Consider the following 15,938-nt stretch of genomic DNA (forward strand, 5'->3'; position numbering starts at 1 on the left):
CTCTGCCTGCTGGTGGGTTTTTTCAGTCTGTGATTTAAATCTTTACTTTGAATTTGATGATGATGAAGAGGAAGACGACCCTGTTCTCAGTGGGTGATCTGATGATTAAAACCAGCAGACGATCATGTGACTGTATGGAACTACGTTTGCCCAAAGGAGGCGGGGTCATAATGTGATCGGTCACTTTGAATCCTTTGAAACAGAAGGATTCAAAGAGCTGACCTGAGGTCTGTGCCCTGAGGTCGATCAGGACATGAAGAGATTATATTAAGCAATTATAACTTACCATAGATATTTAAAGCTGCATGTCTAACACATGCTTAACACACATGTGTAACTGCACCATGAGTGGATGCAGCGCTAAGCACAGGCCCTGTATTTCTCTGGTTTTATGATGTTCTCAGTGTTCAGGTGATAAATCAGCACATAACTGAGCAGCAGCAGAAATAACAGCTGCAGGTAAACAGCAGCGACCTGATTCATTTGGTCAGAGATTCATCCGAACAGTGAAGATCCTCTGAACGTCGAAGGTCAAAGGTGTTACGAAATCAGTTTTACCCCGGTTCTTTTATTCGTCGAAACTTCCAGAGACGGCACCGGAACTCAGTAGTCATTTCACAAAACCTTTATTCGTCTTTATTTAAGCATGCACTTCTAGAAGGGCAGACGAGGCCGGTGTGTCCCTCTGCAAAAAATCTTCACTCCTTTGTCTGTGAAACACAGTTTTGTAGGGGCGACCCTATCATAAAACCCCCCACGGTGTGCTGCAAACTCTCTGTGTCTATGTGCACGAGCACATGAATGCCTACATGTGCGCGTTCCCACGTGTCTATGTGAGTGCTTGTGAGTGACTGTGTACGCATACCTGTGTGTGTGTGTGAGTGCACATGAGTGAGTGTGCGTGTGGATGTGTGTGCGTGACAGTTAAAACACTGTGGGTGTAGGTGACTCCCTAGGTCATAAAACCCACCTCCCTTCCAGACCACAGTTATCCAGTTACAAATGTTGAGACCCCCACCCAAACATCCTCTGGGGAATTTCCACTCAGCATTAACTCCTCTCTGTTTTACTTTCACAGTTCAAGTGGGGGAGGGGTCTCCTACAATCTACTCCTAACTTCACAACACAGTGAGGCTTTTATTATATTAAGGGCAGTGTCAATGTCTCTACAATAGTTCTACATTCTATGTTAACACATTTCTAAACTCTAAAATCAGCTAAACACTCCTACAAAGGTCAGATAAGCTGCCGGTGTAAGATGAAGCTGAAAGAAACGCACATTTACCTGGACAGGTGAGTGACATCAGAGCCCCGACTGCATGAAACTTTCTGAGAGCCAGCCCACTTGTTCATGTACGTGTCACCTGTGTATCCTCGGACTGTGACACCCAGCCCACATCCTGGGCTTTCCACTTATGTCATGTGACCAGTTTACCACCTCCTTTCAATCAAAACCGCCGACACACCAACAAGAGGAGAGGTTAGCAAAATACTCTCCTTCTACTACTATTGTTACCATAGTAACTACATGTAGTGGTGTTTATTACATGGTTATTACCTGTGAAATTGTCTTTCTTTGAATGTGAGCTGCAGCGGACACCAGGACAGGTTCAGTGCTCCACCCACCACCCACCAGTCTGTCAAGCTAATCAAGTTTGCTGATGACACCACCGTTATTGGGCTCATCTCGGACGGGGATGAGTCTGCCTACAGGAGGGAGGTTGAACGTCTGGTGTCCTGGTGCAGCCACAACAACCTGGTGCTGAATGCCCAGAAGACAGTGGAGATTATTGTGGACTTCAGGAAGCACACAGCCCCACTCCCCCCCATCATCCTGACTGACACCCCCATCACCTCTGTGGACTCATTCCGCTTCCTGGGTACCACCATCACCCAGGACCTGAAGTGGGAGCCCACCATCACCTCCGTCATCAAGAAAGCCCAGCAGAGGATGTACTTCCTGAGGCAGCTGAAGAAATTCAACCTGCCAACACGGACGATGATGCAGTTCTACACCGCAATCATCGAGTCCATCCTCACCTCCTCCATCACCGTGTGGTACGCTGGAGCCACTATCAGGGACAAACAGAGACTGCAGCGTGTTGTGCGCTCTGCTGAGAAGGTGATTGGCTGCAGACTCCCATCTCTGCAGGACCTGTACACCTCCAGGACACTGGGGCGTGCAGCTCGGATCTCAGCTGACCCTTCTCACCCTGGACACAGTCTGTTTGACCTGCTACCCTCAGGCAGGAGGCTCCGGTCCATTCGCACCAGAACCTCTCGCCATAAGAACAGTTTCTTCCCCTCTGCTGTTGGTCACATGAACAATAACCGTATGACTGTTCCCACCACTAACACATGACCCTACGCTGTGTCACTGCATCATTCCATGTTTGGCACTGATCACCACCTGCACTCATGTATATATCTTTCTACGTAGCACTTTTAATTTTTATTCCTACTTTTATTTTTTTCATGTCTATTTAAGTGCTATTTATGACACTATGTTTGCACTGAAGCACCGCAGCAATTTCCTAATGTTGTAAACCTGCTCAACATTTGGCAATAAACCCCTTTCTGATTCTGATTCTGATTCTGCTGTTGGAGTACAAAGGTGAAGCAGAGGGTTTTGTACACAGCAGCAGAGGGAGGTTCAGACTGGATGAAGAGGAGGAGTAACGCCTGGTCTAGGAGAACCCGACGAAGAGGAGGAAGACACAGGACTACCTGACGAGGAGATTGACTCGGGCGGGGCGGTGCTCGGTGGGCCAGCACGAACTGTGTGCATCATTTAGTTCCAGGATAACGTATCCAGCGTAGTATCACATTAGATTACTGTGTTGAGAGTATCCGGTACTTCAGTACTCGTGTGAGCCTGAAGTCCGAGAACACTGGAGTCCGATTAAACACATGGATGATAAACTGAAGGTTTGGCAGCTGCTCCTCAGACCCCGCTGTCAACAACAAACACCACCTGCCAACACAAAGGTTTTCTTTGCCACATCAGTACATGTGGTTGCCTCCACTGACCAGAATTATCAGCAGGACAACGATGGTAGGTTAGCAGGCAAAACCTCCTTGCCTACAAGTCTCTGCCCCCAATGCTGCTAATGGTCTGGGGCTGGATTGTCTGTGGAGTGACCAGAGACTGGTGCTGCAGTCGACTTGTGATTGGTGGATCGGTTCCCACAGGAACTCACATAAGCTTTGATCTATATTTCACAGCCATCAATCTCAGAGTCTTCTAACAACTGGAACCACAGTGAAGGACCAAGTGTCACAGCCAATGAGGCGCCAGGAGAGGAGCATCAGTGATGGTGGAAGAACTACGTCTGTTCAGCTAAATATACAGGTTAATATCGTCCTGGTAACAAACAGCAGAAAACAAGAATAATGAAGATTTTTGTTTTTTCATCTAATTAAAGGTTTTTAATGACACCCTAACACGGGTGGGGAACTCCAGGCCTCGAGGGCCGGTGTCCTGCAGGTTTTAGATGTGTCCTTGATCCAACACAGCTGATTTAAATGGATAAATGACCTCCTCAACATGTCTTGACGTTCTCCAGAGGCCTGGTAATGTGATTCAGGTGTGTTGACCCAGGGTGAGATCTAAAACCTGCAGGACACCGACCCTCGAGGTCTGGAGTTCCCCACCTCTGCTCTAAAGCTGTAAAGTGGTCCAGTTTGATTTTCTAAATTCAGCTGTAATTTCAAACCAAAGTTGTCCTTTTGTTGTTGTCCACTATAGTCCTGTGTGTTTAAAAAACACATTATAAGTAGTTTTTAGGCTCAAAAAGAAATCACAACACAAAAAAAAGTGGAAGGTACTCTTCTTTGGTTTCCAGGAGCTAATACCGCTGTTAGAGGCGGGGCTTGATGTCAGACAGGAAGTCACCTGCTGTCAGGATAATTAAGTCTAATCAGGTTATTGTGTCACAAACAGCTGATCCATCAGAGCGCTGACACTGAGGTCAGCGAGTGCTCTGTACCTGTCTTCATGACCTCAGTCTGTGGCCACGCCCCTCTGCAGGACATGTATAGGAATTTCTTTTATTTATGTATTAATCACATTATTTTATTGTATGATGCCTTGGTGCCACTGGATTTTAGCATGTCTCACACTCATGCAGTTAGACAAATGGTGGGGGTGTAGTAAGGAAGTTGGGGGGAGCAGACGACTCCACAGGAAGAGTCTTTTGTCTCTTCGAGGACTCTGGGAGGTAGCAAGGGAGTGTGAACCTTAAGGTGTGAAACAGCTGTGTACTGCCTTTTGTTCCTGGAGAAGGTATTTAACTGAGAGCCATGCTAGGCTCAGAGAGACTCTGCTGACCGCTCACCGCTCGTCTGCAGGCTTTATTTAAACGGAAAACTTCCACAACAGACAACAGCCTGTCTGCTTACTTTATTAATAAAGACTCACAGCTGGAACTGCTTCAGCACAGAGGAGGCGGGGCCTAATCCAGCTCAACACCGTCAGAGGTATCCGCGGTGACGCATAGAAGCTCCAAGTTAGAGTTTCATCAGAGCAGCTTAAATCAGACAGAAAATGAATGGAGTCTGGTTGGAACAGATTACCTTTCAGAGGTTTTTTATTCCTCTTCATTAAGAGTCAATCACCAATCAATAACCAGTCCGTACTGGCTTCTTCATGATCAGTAACTAAACTGATCAGCAGACAGGTGAACCGCTGCTCTGTGGTGTGATGTCACGGCTGTGAGCAACAACATCACTGTGACATCATCACCTGTTGTTGTTGTTGGGGTTCTGGATGAAGTTGATGGAGTAGGCGCCGCTGGCGGCGTCCTGGTTCACCTGGAAGTTGTTGGTGGAGAGTCCGAACGGCCGCAGGATCATGTTACCTAGGTCCTTCAGCTTACCTGTGGGTCAGAGGTCACAGAGATCACAGCTCCATTGTATGTCTAATGTATGGCTTTTATTGTGAAAGGACTCCAGGCCCTGAGCTATCAGGCTGCAGGCTTTTATTGTTTAAGTTGCATCTCTGTAATGTGAACAATCAGAGCCAACAGCTGATCAGAGTTCATGTCTGATCTGTGTGTGCCTTTAAAATCATGTGGATCGATCATGTGATTTCATTTCAGTCTTGTCACCGATTGGCTCCTCTCACCTGTCACAGGTGATGTTATGGCTGAAAAACACTGTCTCCACCTGAACAGGTACCATGCTGTCGCACCGACAGGTACGTACCAGACAATCATGGATGATTGATTAATGGTGTGTTCAGGTGCAATACGTACTAAGCATCTCCTCCTTCAGCTTCTCGTTCCTCTCCTGGATCTGTAGAGGCAGCCTCTGATAGAGACACACAGGTGGACACAGGGTGGGAGACACAGGTGGAGACACAGGTGGACACACACAGGTGGAGGGAGAGAGGGAGAGAGAGAGAGAGAGAGAGAGGTCAGGTGTGTAAGTCTGTTTTTCGTCCCTTTCATGCCTCCTTAGCGCTGACCCCTGACCTCAGAGGGGGCTGAACCTGAATAAGCACAGGAGGCCCTGGTAAACCCTACTGGTCGCTCTGCACGCCACTGTGACACCATCAGATTGGCACAGGAAGCTGCTGCAGTCGCCACGTTAGACGGAGGAGAAGAAGAAGTCAGAACTAGAAGCAAAGTTTGAAGATCTGAGACACTGTCGAGTGTTTGTTTCAACGATTTTTCCACAGACTGCTGCAGCAGCTCTGACCGTGTAGGAAACGAGGAGGCGTTTCTCTTTTACTGGCTGAGGTGTTTTTGCAGGAGGTGGCGCAGAGCCATTGCAGGGGGGGTCGTGGTATGAATGAAAACAAAACAAAACAAACAAACAAAACAATGTTTGGACGCAGCAAGCATAATGAACATTGTTTTGATGGGGCTCCCACACAAACACAAAGCAGAGGATGAAGCATCACCAGATATGCTTCCAAACCAGCTTCCTTCCAGGCCAAAGACTAGAACATGTGATGAAGCATATCTCGCTTTAATACAGATTTTACTTGCTGTCAAATCTTGTTTATTTTGGGTTGTTTTGTTTTGTTTTCACTTGTTGTTTTCTGTCTGTCACTGACAGTAAACTGCAATGAAGTTTGAAAACAAAATATGTGCGTGTGATAGGAGGATGTGTTTGTGCGGGGGTCCTAGCAAAAAAAGTTTGGGAACCACTGTTTTACTGAGTGAGGAAGCTCTGAGAGTTGTGACTGTCTTTAACAGGGACGGATCAGAGGTCATGCACGGTGATGTAAACATGCCAGACTCAAGTAACAGTGACCAGGTGCGCCTGCAGCCCCAGCGGATACACTCATCGAATAAACTGTGTTTGAGACGTGTAGCAGCTGCTTCAGTTTAACCAAAAGGCATTTCCAGTGGAAACTGGCCGACGTATCCTCACCATAACCATGTATAATATCCACAAAACTTAAAAAGCAAAGTCGAACTAAAACGTACTAAAAATGTCCTCTGTACCTCAAGATGGCACTGGTGTACGTGGCTGCTCGTCTGTTGCTGTCAGTTTTGTTTGTTTTTATATTGCTCCTGTCGTGTGTTACTCAAGAAATCGGGTCTTTACTGGTGTACGATCGCCAATCGCTTCTGAACCTCTGAAGTTCTGGACAAAATACAGCTCCATTTTCTAACGGAGGTCAGAATTCATGGTGTCCGCTGCTGTCACATATCCCGACTTGCCTATGCCGTGCTGTCATGCTACCTCCCCGGCGAAGCGTCGGGGTAGGCGCAGTGGTCGGCTGGTCAAACTCAAGCTCTCTTTGGTGCACCATCTCACTACCGTCATAGATTATTTCCTGGAGTTTTTGTGCACCAACGTTTCCTGGACCCCGTGGGTTCCTGCCTCATCCCCGTGGTCTGCCAGGATGACGCGCCACTCCTCCGTGACCCCTGTCCTCCTCGGCTCAACGTGCGCCGGGCGAACCTCGACAATCTGAGGCCGCTGTATCGGGCTCCCTGTGCCGCTGGGGCTTATACCTCATCCCCGGCGCCTGTCAGGATTGGGCTGGTAAACGCCAGATTGCTGGTGAACAAATCTTTTATTCTGAATGAGTCCGTCATCTCCTGGAAATTGGACTTCATGTGTGTCACGGAGACTTGGCTTAATACTGGTGAGTCCAGTACTCTATCTGAACTCTTACCAGCGGGTTGTTCCTATTTTAACACACCAAGGACATCAGGGAGAGGAGGAGGTACGGCAGTTGTTTTTAAAAAGGATTTTAAATGTAAACAGTGTGTTTTACAGCCCTCGTCTTCCAGTTCTGAGCTCACGTGTTTTTAAGTCAGTCGCTCTAACTCTGTGCTCTTTGCTGTTATTTATCGTCCCCCTAAATACAATAAGAATTTCATTAATGACTTTTCAGAATTTCTAGCTGGGATTCTGCCCAACTACGATCATGTTCTTATTGTGGGAGATTTTAATATCCATGTCTGCTGCCCTGATAAACCTCTGGTGAAGGAGTTTTTAAGCCTCATTGACTCTTTTAATCTGGTCCAGTCCGTACCTGGTCCCACACATGAACACGGACACACACTAGACCTGGTCTTGTCACACAGTCTACCTGTGTCTAACGTGGAAGTGACTGACACTGCCTTCTCTGACCATATGGCTGTATTATTTGATGATGTGTTTTCACACACTACAGTTCAAACCAGCGCTCCTGTTCGCCGCTGTCAGATTATTAACCCTTCCACTGCTGCCCAGTTCTCCTCTGCTTTTAGCCAGCTGTCTATCCCCGCCGATCATACTCCCTTGGACACAGAGGACCTCAGCTCCTGGTTTCAATCTTCTTGCCTAACCATTCTGGACTCTGTGGCACCATTAATAACCAGGCAGCCCAAGGCTAAAACGGACCCTTGGTTTAACGACGCCACTCGGGCTGTGAGGAGGGAGTGTCGTAGAGCTGAACGCAGATGGAAGAGGGACAAACTGCAGGTGTCTCTGCAAATCCTAAAGGACTGCTGGCACCTCTATCAGGATACGGTCAAAGAGGCTAAAAGAAAATACTTCTCTAAGATCATTTCCTCCAACAGTCACAATCCACGTGTTATTTAACTCTACTGACTCAGTCTTAAATGCTCCACAAAGTGGCTGCTTGGAGGCCTCTCATAAACTAATGATTTTATGTGTTTTTCATTGAGAAGGTTGCAGCCACGCGGGCACTCATGAGGCCGACCCCTCTGTCTTGATCCCTTGCTCTGCTGTTTTTAACCAGTTTGAGCCTGTGTCTCTTTCTTATTTAGAGGATGTGGTCGCCCACCTGAGGCCCTCTGGTTCCCCAAATGATCCTGTCCCACCACAATTTTTTAAGGAGATTTTTCCTAGCATAGGCCAGGCTGTTCTTACTGTTATAAACAGCAGTTTAATATCTGGTGTAGTCCCTGCTCATTTTAAGCATGCAGTAGTACAACCCTTGCCCTGGACCTGCCCTGGACCACACTGTGTTGGCTAACTACAGGCCTCTCTCCAAGTTGTCTTTTATGTCTAAAATCTTAGAGAAAATTGTACACTGCCAATTGATGTTTTTTTTAAAGGAGAATGGTATCCTAGAGGTCTTCCAATCAGGTTTTAAAAACTTTCATAGCACGGAGTCAGCACTCTTAAAGGTTTTTAATGATATCTTCCTTACCTGTGACTCTGGTAATCATGATGTTCTTGTCCTCCTTGACCTAACAGCTGCCTTTGACACTGTAGACCACAACATTTTACTGACTCGCTTGCACCATCTTGCAGACATTCGTGGTACTGCTTTGAAATGGTTTAGGTCTTATCTTTCTGACAGAACTATTAGTGTTAACTTTTTAGGGTATGAGTCCTCCTCTGCCGCCTTTCAGTCTGGGGTCCCGCGGGGCTCAATTTTAGGGCCTCTGCTTTTTTCATTATATTTACAGCCCCTGGGAACCATCCTCAGAAGGCATGGAATATCCTTCCACTGCTATTAAGCCACTTCTAGCATCTCTAGAAGACATTAAATCTTGGATGTCCCTAAACTTTCTAAGATGTAATTCAAGCAAAACTGAGGTGATTCTGTTTGGTCCTAGTGGACCTTGTGAACCCTCCGCTATTGATTTGGGACCCCTGGCAGAGTATTTTAAATCTGTTGTTACTAACCTGGGTTTTAAGATGGACAGTGATTTTAAATTAGACAGTCAAATTAGGGCTATTGTCAAGTCCAGTTTTTATCATTTAAGGCGTTTGGCAAAGAGAAGACCTATTTTATCCAGGCTGCATTTTGAAACAGTAATCGATGCTTTTATTCCATCTCGTTTGGCTTACTGTAATGTGCTGTATTTTGGAGTTAGTCAGCGTCTTCTCTCTCGTCTGCAGCTGGTCCAAAATGCTGCTGCACGACTTTTAACCAGAACTCGTAAAAGAGAGCACATAACTCCCATCCTGGCTTCACTCCATTGGCTGCCTGTATATCTTAGAGTTCATTTTAAAATTCTCATGTTTGTTTTTAAATGCTTAAACCAGGGCTGCCCAATCCCAGTCCTCGAGAGCTACTATCCTGCAGCTTTTAGATGCATCCCTACTCCAACACAGCTGAATCAAATGGTTTGATTACCTCTTCAGCATGCCATCATGTTTGGCAAAGGCCTGATAACAAGCCATTCATTTGATTCGGGTGTGTGGGAACAAGGATGCATCTAAAAGCTGCAGGACGGTAGCTCTCGAGGACCGGGATTGGGCACCCCTGGCTTAAACGGTCTTGCCCCAACTTACCTCTCTGAGCTTCTTCGTCCTTACCTACCCCCCAGGTCTGCTCCTGGAGGTACCCAGGTCCAAGAGGAAGCTCAGAGGGGGCGGGGCCTTTTCTGCCCCAGCACATTAGAGAGGCCCCCTCACTGTCCACTTTTAATGTAAAACCCATTTTTACTTCTTGGCTTATGACACAGTCAGACCCTGATTTTATTGATTTAATTATTATGTGATGATTTTATTGTTTTAAACGTTTTTATATCGTCATCCGATATATATCATTATATCGAACAGCCCTACGGACTCGCGTACTTGAGAATTGAGAAAGGGCCATTGTACCGGTATTACCGTGAACTGTATAATATAGCCCAGTCCTAGCAGGGAGGCAGTTTATGTAAGGTGTGGTTACAGGGGGCGGGAGCCTGCAGTACAGGGAAGGCGATGTGACGCCATACATACGTACACATTTCTTTCTAAACACGACTGAATCCACAGAGAAACATCCTCACAAAAACAAGCTGAGTTAGACAATGACTGATGGTGTCAAACAGATGGTGCAGGTGATTCCAGCTGTTCTCCCTCACAGCAGGTGTTTGATTTCACTTCCTGACAGCACCCACATCGTCTGAGGCCTGCCCAGAGTCTGTGTGTTCTCCAAGCATCAAACCGGGGACCCTTCACATGTAAGAGTTAAGCTGTTAATCACCACAGGAAGTCTATAAGATCTGCACCAACACGAGCGCTCTTCTTCTACAGAGAAGTAACCTGAGCAGGGCTCTGAGAACACTGACCTGGCGCCGTCATGAACACACTACAGCGGTTACCATGGTGACCTGCCTACACGACAGACAAACTGCATCAGCCCACAGACATCCTTAGTTTGAGAACTTTCAGTGAATTTACATTCATCATGATTTCACCTACAGAGTACTCCATCAGCCGGTCATCTCTTTAACGGGTTCACTTCCTGTTTCTAAAACTCCGCTAACTGGCATCACAATTTAAAGACTGATAAATTATACAAATGAAATGGAGATTTCATGTGAACTCCAGCTTCTTTGGCTTTTAGCCCACATTTTAGGTTTTAACATTGAACAGAGCTTGCCTGGTTCTGCTTTGTCCCACAGTCAGTGAACTCACCATGGCCGCCTGCCTGGCAGCAACATTATTTGGGTCTCGTTCCAGAACCTTCTGGTAGTCCTCCAGAGCCTCGTCCAGCTTCTCTGTCTGCTCGTAAAGCTCCGCCCTCCTCAGCAGCGCCCGCAGGTAGTCAGGATCCAGCGCTATTGCTATGGGAACCACAAAGCCAATCAGTCAGTACAATGAATAATCATTACACAGCCGCTGCTACCCAGGAGGGGTGTGATGTCATCGCTCACCTCTGCTGCAGTCTGAGATCGCCTGCTCCTTCAGATCCTGACAGAGACACACACTGTAAGCACGCCGCTAACCTGTTAGCACGCAGCTAATGGCATTACTGATAACTGATCATTGCTAACATGCAGTGTTTTGCACGTTTCAAACTTTTGCTCTCATTGGTCGATCAGGAGGAAACGCCCACCTGCTGCAGCACGAACCTGGTGACTCGAGCAAACTGCAGTCGCAACATTAAATGTCCAGCGGCCTAATTTGGGGCTGTGTGATGCCCACGCACAGGGCATCGCACAGGGCATCACACAGGAAGTGACACAGGAAGTAGAAAACGTTAGGGGGGTACCCAAGTTTCAGAGGGAAACGAGCGATGTTTACAGCGTGTGGACGCTTCCTTCTGATTGGATAAGGTGTATCTGTGTGCAGAGCCACAAAAGGACTAACCAACACAAAGCTGTGTTAGAGGTGAAGCAGGTACTCATAGAACCAGACTTCTGTCACACCGACGGCTCTACATCCTTCATGTTAGCAACGATACTGGCATAGAGCTAGCGTGTTTATAGCATGTTACCAGGTGCAGCCTTGCGGCGGCTCTGTTGGAGAACAGCACAGCTCGCTCTCTGCTGAAACAGACGGGGCACACAGACAGCGCATCCGTGTAGTTTCGCCCCGCCTCCGCCCAGTCTGTGGGAACAACAAGCAAATGTTACACACAGAGCCCAGAGCAGGTCACCACGGTAACAGATCAACATGTATGACATCACCATTTCTGAAGACGGCTCAGTTTCCTGATGAGCAACAGTAATAAATAATATTGATTGCTCCAGCAGGTCAGACTGAAAATGATCATGTGATCAAGTCTCTGTCATTCAGCTGCAAACACAGAGCACACACCTGAACACGTGTTCATCCAATCACATTCATTCACCCTGATCTGATTTCACGTCTCCTTCATCAGGCCGTGGGAGAGGAATCTTTCACGTTTCCATGGATACAGGTTAAAGTCTCACAGTGCAGGCGGCAGTGCTGAGCATGCTCAGACACAAAATCATTCACGGCAATCAAAATTTATTTTCCCGCCACAGATCACCAGATTCTGCTGGTCGGAGTCAGAGGTCGTTCAGGGTCAGAGGTCACACAGACTCTCACCTGTGGTTTAGGCGGCTCTCAGGGTTCGTGTTTGTGTGAGATGAGTGACATGATCCATACTGCCCTTTTTAAATGGGTCAGAAGCAGCTAGCCCCGCCCCTTTCATTTGACAGTGTACGGGAAACCCTGATAGTGTGACCTCTGACCCCTTGCAGTATGCAGGAGCTCCACAGTGCTGATCTCACAGACTCACCTCCCCTCTTAAAGTGGGCGTTTCCCGCCTCCTTCAGACTGATGCTCTGCTGCCGTCGACTCTGAAAAAGAAGAACTCTGATTTACCACCGTGTGCCGACACCTAAATGTCTCTCAATGCAGGTACTGGTCAGCAGGTATTACCTCCTTCTCCTCCTCGGTCAGCTCCTTTTCCACCTCCCTCAGGTAATCATCATCAAACTCTACGGCTGGGCTCACCTCCTCCTTCAGCTCCGTGTCAGAGTCATGCAGGGAGTCTCCATCTTGTTGCTCCTTCACCTCCTCCTCTTCCTTCACCCCGTCTACCCCCTCCTCCACATCCTCTGTCTCCAGTGGAGCTTTCACCTCCTTCTCGTCCTCCTCTTCCTTCAGTCTGTCTCCCCGCTCCTCTCCCCGGTGTCCTTCTGCTGCCTCCCTCTCTGTGTCTCCTCGTTCAGTCTGTGTGTGTTTAAAATGAACGTCCTGCTGGCTCTCCTCTCCTCCTGCAGTGGGGTCAGGAGGCTCCAGCGTGTCTGGACAGTCATAGAAGTCCTCCTCGTGCTCCTCCTCGGCCCTGCTGTGTCTCTGTATGCCTCCTCCGCTCATTCTGAAACTCTGAGCTAAAATAAAAATTTAACAAACTGATTAGAGGCCTGACCTTTGACGTCACACAGAGCCAGTGTTAGCCAGCTAGCTGCACTGAGCTAACAGCTTCAGTTCCTGCTGAGCCTCACTCTTCTTCTGTGGCGATCAGCTGATCAGCCATCGAAGGATCGGCGCGATTCGCGTCTGCGTCACTTCCTGTTGATCAGCCGGTATTGATCACTGGTCAGGTTTCTGTTTGTTTACTAAGGAGCTACATGCTAACAGCTAAGCTAACGGTCAGCTGGGACTCTACACGCACGTGTCAGTCGTAACTATGTCACGGCTCTGCCTGACGTCATCGAGGTGACAGTCCGTTGCATATCGATAACCACAGAAACGTTAAAATCAGCTGCTTTTCGGTCTCACCTGTAAACACCGGTGAATCTGCGCGACCACGCTCACTGACGTCATTTCCTATACGAGGAACGCTTCCGTTTCCTATTTAAAGTGTCCTGTAGGTACCGCCCCCTGCCGGAGGAGTAGTTTGGTTTTTTTTTATTTTGATATGAACTTTATTTGACTATCCAGAGTTGGGACCAAGAAGCAGAGTTGCAGTCTTACACGCCTCTCTGCAGCTTCTCTCCTCCTGCTACCCCCCAAAAACCCATCTCCATAGAGACTGTCAGCTCCCAAACAGACAAAAAACAAACTAAAAACCAGCAAAAAACAACTTAAACATACAAATTCACAAAGAAAGAACAATACAGTATCCACATCTGAACCAAAGAGTAAAACAGTGAAATGTGGATTATTAAATATTAGGTCTCTCTCCTCCAAGTCTCTGTTAGTACATGACTTAATAATTGATCAACAAATCGGTTTACTCTGCCTTACAGAAACCTGGTTGCAGCAGGATGATTATGTTAGTTTAACCAGGTTAGGATTTATCACAATATTTCTGATGGCCTTGTTTCTAAACCTGCTGTCACCAAAGTGAACTCTGAGTCTGCAGAGCTGTCTCAGTCCAGGAGAGATGCCAGAGTGCACAATGTCTTCTTCAGTCATTGATCTCAGAGGGGCTGGGACGGCTTTGGTTAGTGTTTTATAACTCTTAGCAGCCTCTTATGTCAAACTTCTCACAGAACGTCTCATGTTTTAATTGGCCCCATTCTCATCCATAAAATGAGCTGCAGCCCAAATCCCTTTGGATCTCCACTCATCCATGTACACAGATTTTTTTACACAGGCAGATATACCTGCTTTTTCATACTGGGGTATTGTGAGGAGTAAAGTTATGTTTATAAATTCATTTCTAATAGAGAAGGACCTGCTGAGAGTTTAACAGGTAACGAGCTGCAGTCAAAGTCACAACGCAACAAAAAGTCTGCTCCACCCATTTCACCCAAAACCACATTGGGAATATCGTTCCAAAAGGAATGTTTGTTCTTAATGAAGGATCTTATCCATTTCAATTTTACCACACCATTCATAACATCAAAGTCAATGGCATTAGCCCAGCCCTAATCATAATGTTTAATCATATCATTATTCTTTATATAATGACATGTGTTCCTCCATATGAGCTAGAGTGGTGCCTCACAGCAGAAAGGTTCCACGCCCACTCTGTGGAGGGTAAACTGCCCACAGTTGTGAATGGTTATCTGGGTGCTAGCCCTGCGTCAGGTTGGCAACCTGTCCAGGTGTGCCCCGCCTCCTGCCCTGTGATAGCTGAGATAGGCTACACCCCTGATGAAGACAGAGCAGTCTGTGAGCCAAACTGAGGGTGAAGCTAAGCTGAGAAATGTGACGTGTCACAAATGTGTTTAAATCCTGCCTGTTGATTTAAACAGGCAGGAGGAGGTACAGAGGGTCGGAGTAAAAGAGGAGGACACTGGGACAGGAGGAGGTGCAGAGGGTCCTAGTAACAGAGGAGGTGCAGAGGATTTGAGTAACAGAGGAGGACGCTGGGACAGGAGGAGGTACAGAGGGTCGGAGTAAAAGAGGAGGACACTGGGACAGGAGGAGGTGCAGAGGGTCCTAGTAACAGAGGAGCATGCTGGGACAGGAGGAGGTGCAGAGGGTCTTATTAAAAGAGGAGGACACTGGGACAGGAGGAGGTGCAGAGGGTCTTATTAACAGAGGAGGTGCAGAGGATTTGAGTAACAGAGGAGGACGCTGGGACAGGAGGAGGTGCAGAGGGTCTGAGTAACAGAGGAGCATGCTGGGACAGGAGGAGGTGCAGAGGGTCTTATTAAAAGAGGAGGACACTGGGACAGGAGGAGGTGCAGAGGGTCTGAGTAACAGAGGAGGTGCAGAGGATTTGAGTAACAGAGGAGGACGCTGGGACAGGAGGAGGTGCAGAGGGTCTGAGTAACAGAGGAGCATGCTGGGACAGGAGGAGGTGCAGAGGGTCTTATTAAAAGAGGAGGGCACTGGGACAGGAGGAGGTGCAGAGGGTCTGAGTAACAGAGGAGCATGCTGGGACAGGAGGAGGTGCAGAGGGTCTTATTAAAAGAGGAGGGCACTGGGACAGGAGGAGGTGCAGAGGGTCGGAGTAACAGAGGAGGACGCTGGGACAGGAGGAGGTGCAGAGGGTCGGAGTAACAGAGGAGGACGCTGGGACAGGAGGAGGTGCAGAGGGTCGAAGGAACAGAGGAGGACGCTGTGACAGGAGGAGGTGCGGAGGGTCTTAGTAACAGAGGAGGACGCTGGGACAGGAGGAGGTGCAGAGGGTCGGAGTAACAGAGGAGGACGCTGGTCCAGGATGAGGTACAGAAGGTCGGAGTAACAGAGGAGGACGCTGTGACAGGAGGAGGTGCGGAGGGTCTGAGTAACAGAGGAGGTGCAGAGGTTCGGAGTGACAGAGGAGGACGCTGGGACAGGAGGAGGTGCGGAGGGTCTTAGTAACAGAAACTAAGCATACCAAACCAGTTATTGTCATTCATCACAAGGATTCAATTTGTTGAATT

The 15,938-nt window shown here is 47.7% G+C and overlaps 1 protein-coding gene across 1 annotated transcript; it reads right to left on the reverse strand.

Moving 5' to 3' along the window:
- Window positions 1-4,556: 4,556 nt before the first annotated feature.
- On the reverse strand, window positions 4,557-13,479 carry ttc1 (tetratricopeptide repeat domain 1). The gene is made up of 8 exons (XM_040027136.1): window positions 13,396-13,479; window positions 12,550-13,004; window positions 12,407-12,467; window positions 11,636-11,748; window positions 11,073-11,109; window positions 10,834-10,982; window positions 5,256-5,310; window positions 4,557-4,877 (listed from the first exon to the last, which is right to left on the reverse strand). The coding sequence occupies exons 2-8, from the start codon at window positions 12,988-12,990 to the stop codon at window positions 4,741-4,743; spliced, it is 993 nt and encodes a 330-aa protein (XP_039883070.1). The 5' UTR covers window positions 12,991-13,004; window positions 13,396-13,479; the 3' UTR covers window positions 4,557-4,740.
- Window positions 13,480-15,938: the final 2,459 nt, after the last annotated feature.

Source organism: Simochromis diagramma, unplaced genomic scaffold (genome assembly GCF_900408965.1).
Source record: "Simochromis diagramma unplaced genomic scaffold, fSimDia1.1 OVJJ01000773.1, whole genome shotgun sequence".
NCBI classification, from domain to species: Eukaryota; Metazoa; Chordata; class Actinopteri; order Cichliformes; family Cichlidae; genus Simochromis; species Simochromis diagramma.